Source organism: Tupaia chinensis, unplaced genomic scaffold (genome assembly GCF_000334495.1).
Source record: "Tupaia chinensis unplaced genomic scaffold, TupChi_1.0 Scaffold149560_1, whole genome shotgun sequence".
Lineage (NCBI taxonomy): Eukaryota > Metazoa > Chordata > Mammalia > Scandentia > Tupaiidae > Tupaia > Tupaia belangeri.
In genome coordinates, this window is record NW_006209405.1 from 1,907,833 (window position 1) to 1,916,498 (window position 8,666).

At 38.5% G+C, this 8,666-nt stretch overlaps 1 protein-coding gene across 2 annotated transcripts in view; it reads left to right on the forward strand.

Annotated features, from left to right (window-relative positions):
- Positions 1–6,742, forward strand: part of PHF6 (PHD finger protein 6) — a 66,310-nt gene extending 59,568 nt beyond the window's left edge. For both annotated transcript variants that reach the window (XM_006171428.2, XM_006171429.2), the window contains exons 9-10: positions 3,111–3,240; positions 3,582–6,742. In XM_006171428.2, the coding sequence (XP_006171490.1) occupies positions 3,111–3,240 (130 nt within the window). In that variant the 3' untranslated portion in view covers positions 3,582–6,742. The remainder of the gene's footprint in view (positions 1–3,110; positions 3,241–3,581) is intronic.
- Positions 6,743–8,666: the final 1,924 nt, after the last annotated feature.

Here is an 8,666-nt window from a genome sequence, read left to right on the forward strand (position 1 = left end):
GAGAGAGAGAGAAAGGTTGTTTTGTTTTGTTTTTTTCTATAGGGCACATGTGCCTATAGAAAGTGAGAAATCACCCCACCAGGGATGGCTGCACCATGATCCCATCTCCATTCCCCTCCTGGGATTTTGAGCACTCATGCACATGCACCTGGCATGAGTTTCAAGCTGCCTGGTCTAGGACTCAAACTGCGGTTGGCCACATGGGAGTCCACTGCCTTAACCACCATGCCACCCACTTATCCCGTTCATTGCATTTGATGTGTCTCTTATATTTGTCTTAATATGGAACAATCCCCACCCCAACTCTCACCCATTTTTCCCTACTTATTGAAGAATCCCAATAAGTTGTCCTGTAAAAATCCTACATTCTAGATTTGTCTCTGCTATTTCATGATGCCATTTAACCTGCCACTCCCCCCCCCCTTTTATTTTTAACTACAAGGTTCAAGTTGGTTCGAAGGTTTGGTTACATTCAGGTTAGAGTTTAGGGGAAGATGCTTTGTAGGTGGCATGTATAGGAATGTCAAGAGGTAGTTCCTAATGTGCAGCATTTTAAAAGTACAAATTCTTCACAGCTTTTGAAAGTTTCTGAAAATGTTTTAAGATTAAAAAGAAAAATAATGAGCAAAATCATACTGAAATCACTTTTTATTGCCCTTCCCCCACCACATCTGTACCTTTTATTCTGCTCAAGTGTTAGACTTAGTTTGGTTCGTCACATGTGAACTCCTATGTGATCATGTTATCCATTACTGACCACAAGAGGGCGTTCAGTGAACACTTGTTGTACCTTCATTTTGTGGATAGTTGACCTAGTGCTAAGCACAAATCAGCTCACCCATCCATCTCTAATTGTCTAAATTCACCTACATTACTATTTAAAAACCTAATGAAGGACCAGCAGATGGCATAATGGTTATGTTGCTGGACTCCCACATAGTTGACCATGGTTCAATTCCTGGACCACGCTTCAAGTCCCGGACAAGTGTGTGTGCATGCCCCAAATCCCAAGAGATGAGAGAAGGGATTGATGGCTATCCTCACTAGGGTGGGGGTGGGGCATGACTTCTTGCTATCTGTCTCTGTGTCTCTGGTGAGCCTACATGTCCTATAGCAAAAATCTCTCAAAAAAAAAAAAAGACTAATGAAATTCAAATATTCAGTGTATATACCCAAAAGGAAGGTTGTTGAAACAGCATGTCAAAGTATTACTCCAGAGATTACTTGCTACTTTTAAAGGGTGAAATCTACCTTAAAACTGAAGAAATCTAGGGGCATGATGGTTAAGGGTGCTGGACTCCCACATGGCTAACTGCGGTTCGAGTCCCAGACCTGGTGGATTGCTTTCTCATTTTCCCTCTTTCTCTCTCTCTCACTCACTTTATCCCTCTCTGATCAAAGTAAAATAAATTGATTAATTACATTAAATTAAATAATAAAAAAGGAAGAAATCCAGCTGTTATTCATCACCTTAATCAAATGACTTAACACAGCATCACTAGTAGTGTGGCAGTTTGAAATTGCATGCCACCTGAAGTATGCAGGGTTATGTACAAAGTGTATTGACTGAAAAAGAGAAGTTGAACCTGAAACTAACGAAGGCCTTAGGCCTTATTTCCAGTTTATAGGAAATATGGACTGAGAGAGAACCAAATCCAACAATACAGCAATTAGAGAACAGAATGTGCTAGAGTTTCCAAACTGGTCTGATTGGTCCAAAAGGTCAGTGTTAATGAAGAAAAAAAAAAGTTGGAGGGACCAGTCTAAATTAATAAGATATAACCCAGAGGTCAGACAGTGGCACACAGGGAAAACACAACATTCTATGAGACTGGCCACATGGGAAGGTTCCAGGTTCGCATCTGGAGACCTCTCTGACTGTGCCAGCCATGTGTGTGCCCATGTTCTGGGACTGGCTGGGAGTGGGTTACAGTGTCAAGATCCTATTAGGGGTGCTCTCTGTCTGTCTGTCACATATTCATGGAAAAAGTGGGGAGGGGTTTCTTTTTTTAAAAGTTGCATTTAAAAGAAAAAAAACTATGGGGCTAGCAGGTACTGTGGAGGTTAAGATGCTGGATTCCTCATGGCTGGCTGCTCAGTTCTAGTCCCAGACCCAGTGGCTTGAAAATCACTTGGGCAGGTGTGTATGCATGCCTCAAATCCCAAGAGAAGAATAGAAGAGAAGGGATTGTGGTGTGGCCATCTCCAAAACACTGGGGGAATGATTTCTCCCTCTCTCTCTCTCTCTCTCTCTCTCTCTCTCTCTCTCTCTCTCTCTGGCATGTACACATGCCCTATAAAAAGAGAGAGGGGAGCCAGCAGGTGGTATAGTGCTTAAGGCAGTGGACTCCCACACATTGGACCATAGTTCAAGTCCCAGACCTGGTAGCTTAAAAATCAGGGCACTTGTGCGTGCATGCCCAAATTCCCAGGAGAATAATGGAGGAGAAGGGATTATGGTGTTTCCATTTCTCCTAGGGGATAATTTCTCACTTTCCCTGTCATTGTCTTTTTCTCTCTCCAGTGAGCACATGCACTCTATGGCAAACACCTAAAAGAGAGAGCATTTGCACATGCACTTTAACCAAACGCAGTGCCAGAAAACTGCTGGATGACTCACAGTGATTCTAGTGGAGGCCAGGACACTAATGATGAAAAGGCATTAGAAGAATTGGAATAAAATTGTTTCGTGAGATGTGAGCAGAAAGCAGTAATATAGAGAGAATATAAATTTCCTGAAACATGATTTTCAAATTTATATATGAAACAAATTTATGGAATTCATTTTTTTTATCTGTGTACCTGAAAGCTGCTATTTTCAAACTGGCTCAAAACTTGGTCTTTAATCTCATGGAGCAAAAGGAAGAATTACCCAATGATAATTGTCATCTTAAACCCGAAGTTTTATTTCAGATGAACTTGCTTAGCACATTATTTGATAGAAATGTACTTGTACTTGTTAGTAATAGCGGAGTATTTTTAAGTGTGGGCGAGGATACCCATATTTTACATGGACACCAACATCATCCACTAGTGATGGCACAAATGCATTCTAATTACAGTGACAAAGCATTTTGAGGTTTTTTTTTTTTTCCCTTGCATCATTGTAGGTTGTATTGTAAAAATCATAGTGGAAATGATGAGAGAGATGAAGAAGATGAAGAACGAGAGAGTAAAAGCCGGGGCAAAGTAGAACTTGATCAGCAACAACTAACTCAGCAGCAACTTAATGGAAACTAGGTATGAAAGTTAACTGTATGGGATCTGTTGTCAGGATACAATACACATTAATACATACCTGCAGGAGTAATAGTAGGATTTTTAAATTCTATTACATTTAGTTAAGAGCATGTTACTAGAATGCTGAGGATTGTGTAGGCTTGCATAGGTTTTGTTTGTTTTTGTTTTTGTTTTTGTTTTAACTAGCTGATTTCGTAACTGTAAAAGCAAACCTATCCACTTTATCAATAAATGTAGTGGTAATGTTGAATCAGTAAGATATGCTCACTCCTCAATAACATTAAATTGATTGTGTTCCCTCCAGCATCATATTTTACATGTTTTTATCATCTTTTAAACAGGTTCATGGGACAGAGTTAGAAAACTGGGAATGAATAAGACATCCATAACTGCTATTCTTTTTTCACTGTTTTCTAAAATCAAAAAGGGTTTGTAACTGTTTACTGCCCCACTCTTAGATCCTTCATTGAACTGCCTAAAAACGTCTCGTTTGTTTTATGAGCCTTCAGTAGACAGCTGACTTTGACATGTTGATATTACGTAGCTGTAGTTTGCAGTTTCTGGGAAGCAATCGAAACACTATTAACCCTGTGTATAGTGTCAGCAGTTAAAGCAGACATTGAAATGAAGTAAGCTATATTTCTAGACTGAACAAAGTTCTACTGTTTAGAGTGTTTAAGTTTGTTTAGTGGATTCATACTCAAGGGAAAGCATAAGCAAGTTTTACTTCACAATGCAAACATGCCTGTGGAGGCAACACATGGTAATTTGTGGATTGTTTTTTTTTCACACTCAAGTAACGGAGGCTAGAAATGAAGAGAACTTTCTTTTTCTCTTGGCTTTGACAGCACATGCTAGAACTCTCTTCCAAGAATGTGCACTAAAGCTTTTCATTTGGTTCCTGTTAAAGTTGTTCTCACTAACCAGCATGGACTCGGGCAACTGGTGATTGTAAGCTATGAGCTCCAGTGCTTATGCCAAAATTCTCTTGACAACACACCTCTTCTCTTTCCATGTCATACAAAGAGCTTCTGGCGAAATGATTGAATCCTTTCAAGTTTAAACTCCTATTTGGCAACAGCAAATTAAACCTCTTAAAGATTTAAAGGGTTACCACTCGCTAAGGACTTTAGACGCAATGTCTGAAAACTCGTTCCTCTCAAGTGCCCTGTCGTGTGGAACACTTCACATATTGGCCCAAAGTATGTAAGGAGGTCTCGTGTGTTGTAGGAGTAAAAACAGTCTTTGCAGAAAACAGTATTTATTTTTAGTTTTGTGACCACTATTTTAGAAACTTTATTTAATATTTTTAATGTGTTCAGTCATTGTTATTGGTTATCTATTAAATAGGCTTTTGTGCCCTGCTCCTCTTCTGGTAGGGCTTGCTGTTATTGTATTGATCATCAGAATTGTTGACGGAAGCCTAAGAACCCAGCTTTGTAGAAAGGATTTTCACACTGGCATTTCCAGCTAGTGATATTCTCTTCCACTTACTGCTGAAGCACATTTATGTATTTCTTTATGGCAAAACCAAAAAACTTGCGTTGTGGTCTGCCTGATATTACCATAGCACCTCAATACCAAGGGTAGGGATTCTGATTTCTGAATTATTAGTCAACCTACCATAATACAGCAAATTTGCAGATAAAGAATACCATCTTCACGTGACTGTACTTCGAGATATTCTGTAGCTGATAGAACAGCATTTTTAAAATGTAACAGGTGGAAAATTACACTGTGCTTAATTAATGACTGATTTTTTTTTAAACTGCTAGTCCCTTAAGGTTACATTTTATCATGTGTCTAGCCACACATTTACTTAAATCAAGGGACTCAATGCTTGCTTTATTTTAATCATGTCTCATTGTTATTTTTAGAAGGAAACTAGCTTTAGTAGTGGGTTGCCCTATATGTTTCTCTTTTTGCTCTTAATATGCCATTGGATTTTTTGTGTGTATGTGATTTTCAAAAATTCACCATGACTTGAAGTGCAAGGACAGATCTAAATGTTTGTTTACCAAGCTATGTGACTTTTCCCAAAGGATCTGTACTTTATTTCCTTACAACAGCTTGAAAACCATTATTTTTTAAATCTTCAAATCACTGTGTCTAGATCAGTTTTACATTGTGTGCCACAGACTTACCCATGGGACTACAGACAGAGCTCCTTCATTTCTGGACTACTGTAATGAATTTTTTTAGGAAAAATGGAAGGTACCAGGGGTAATCATGGCCAGTCAATAATTATATAAAGGACTTCAAATACTTTAGCTGTCAATCAGTGGATTTATCATGTAGTGAAATGTATGATTTTTGTATGAGTTGCTTCAGCCCTTTCTCTGCCACTAGCCACCAGAATAGCACTTTACCTTTTGGTTGGCTAGGTAAGTGGCTGCCTACCTGTTTTATTCACTGTGGTGTGATTGGCTAATCGATACTTCATTAAAAATTGAAATGTAAATTAAAGTCACATGAAAAATCACCGTTGGTTGTAAATCTTCAATAGTTTGATTTTCTAATCATGTTTTTGTCACATGCTGAGTAAAAGTGCCTTACAATGTAAAAATTGTACAGTACTTATGTTCCCAAGTAGCATCATCATCTTCTGGGTAGTGATTACATTGTGGTATTAATATTTAGAAAAAAATGGACCTCAGCAGTGTATTTACTGTACATCTCTTAAGTCCTTAACTGTAGTTTTAATAAGCATGACATTATTTGATAAGTATATAACATTTACATCATTTCAAGAAAAAAATACTGCCATTACCGTCTTTTATGCATATTTTAGCCTGAAATTTTGAAGCGTCTTTCGTTCCTTTTTTCTTTTTTTTTATGTTTTTTTCTTTTGTTATCGATATTAAACAGTGTAATCTTTGCAAGCGTATATTGAAGATTATTCTGGAGCATTTATTGCCTTACCAGAAATGTTAGTAAGAAATGTTCTTTAGGAGTAGAAAGATAGACTTGAGTTTCTATACTTTAATAAGAGCTCTTTGTTCCTAGGGGGAGGCGGGGTGGGGGGTAAATTTTCCTTTCATCTCAATTTATGAAAAACCCACAGCTGAAAGAAATTTTATTTCAAGGATCAGTAATTTTAGAATTTCAGAGAGTACTTGCTCAGAAGTGTGTGCTCCTCAAGATATGAAGAGAATAACAAGATCTGTAGGTCTACTATTAAATCAGAATCTATGTACTTGAACAAATGTGTGAATCTCAAATATCTCAAAGCAAAAGAAAAAGTGTTCTAGAATGTTGTTGCTTTTTTGAAAAGCACTGAAGTTAGACCAAGGTATACAGTTTTGTTCTAACAGACATTTAGGTTCATTGTAAAGATAAGGAATGCATTATGGGTCAAAAAAAAAGCAAACATTCCTCTCATGTTATGTATATTTTGTTCCTGTTATATTGGCTTTATTTTCAAAAATGTAGTTTGTAGTATTAGTTTCCTTTTATTGGTATTGCATATACTATTCATTCAATAAATGAGTTATGACTTTGATATTGTGTGGGCTTTTCTTTTGCGCGTGAAAGCATACGATAAAGCTTCTTGGATGATAGCAATAGTACACGTGCCTTTTAGTCCCTGCTTTATTTCAAGGTGAAACGTCTAGTTTGTGTGGGAACTTGGTATTAAGTATGGGGGAGAGAGAAGAACGTGAATTTGAATTCAGTGCAGAGTTTCATAATACAAAAGGTTTATGTTGGAGAGAAACAGCAATCGTTATGTACACGGAAACTGCATTACAACTTGGTGGTTTTATTACATGGTTCCATTTTCTATAACTTAAATGGGGTCCTCTGGAACACAGGTAGAAGGTGATCTTGGAAATCAACATACTAAAACTCCTAGTACAATTTATCTGATGGGTAAAATAGGGACAGAGGATTAATATCCTTGTCAGAAAGGGATTCACCTCAAAGATTTCAAGTGATTCCTGTTAACATGGACAGCTTACTTCTAATACAGTGCTCATATATGAGCGTGGCCATATCCAGGACAAAAAAATCAAAGTTTCAATTAGTAGAATATGCTTATTTCATACACACAAGTCCTAACCTGCATTCCTATTCAGGGAAAGAAAAAATTCAAGTAATAGATTCTACTTAGTGCTGCAGTATAAGAAGTCTGCTTTACTGAAAATGCTACCTCACAGTGCCTGGTGCACATGCATGTGTGCATAAATCTGTGTGTGTGTGTGTGTGTGTGTGTGTGTGTGTAAAATTCATGAAGTCTCATTTTAATCACCACAATACAAACATGGGAGCTATGTGGTTTCCTTTGGCTAATTCAAACTGTTGATAGCTGTCTTTTAGTTATGTTCCCTTTCGTTTGGTCAGCTATAGTTGCTGGCAATTGCTGAGTCCATTCCAAAGCATAATCCTGGTAGAATCTTCTAGAAGAATTCTGTGGACAGCAAGTAGCCAGTCTGTCTTTTTAAGACAAAAATCCAGGGGTCTAGCAGGTGGTGTAGTGGTTAAAGCACTGGCCTCCCACATGGCCAACCATGATTTGAGTCCTGGGCCTAGCAGCTTGAAAAAAATCACTGGGTGCATATGTCCCAAATCCCAAGAGAATGGAGGAGAGGATTGCAGTATGGCCATTCCTCCTGAGGGTTGATTTCTCTCTCTCTCTCTCTCTCTCTCTCTCTCTCTCACACACACACACACACACACACACACACACATGCCCTATGGCAAAACCCTTAAAGGAGAAAGAGAAAAACTCAATCCCTCTTATATTTATATATTAGAGTCCTTGTGAGTGATGATATTCTAGTGGAGAGACATGAAAATATACAATTTGAAGGGAAAACCTATTAAATGGGACCTTAACGGACTGCAGATAGCATAATGGTTAGGTCGTTGGACTACCATATAGTTGAGTGCAGTTCAAGTCCCGGACCTGGAGGCTTCAAATTCATGCCAGGCATGTATGCGTGCATGCCCAAGATCCCGAGAGGAGAATGGAAGAGAAAGGATTGTGGTGTGGCCATCCTCCCTGAGGGCTGATTTCTTGATTTCTGTCTCTGTCTCTCTGGTGAGTGAGTGCATGAACCCTATAACAAGAATCTCTCTAAAAAATTTTTTAAAAATAAATAGAAGGACCATAAAGACCAGATAGTCAAGAGAGTGTTAGAAGTGAGGAGACAAGGAGCTGGCAGGTAGCATGGTGGTTATGGGTGCTGGACTCCCCTGTGTCTGACCTTGGCTTGAGTCTTGGACCTGGTGGCTTGCATTTTCACTTTCCCCCCCTCTCTCTCTCTCTCTCTCTCTCTCTCTGGTCAAATTAAAAAATAAAGTTAAATAAAATAATTCTTAAAAACATCAACTGAGGAGACAAATTGGGTCCAGCAGTGGGAATGGTTACATCACTGGACTCCTACGTAGTCAACAGTGGTTTGAGTCCTGGACCCAGTGGCTTC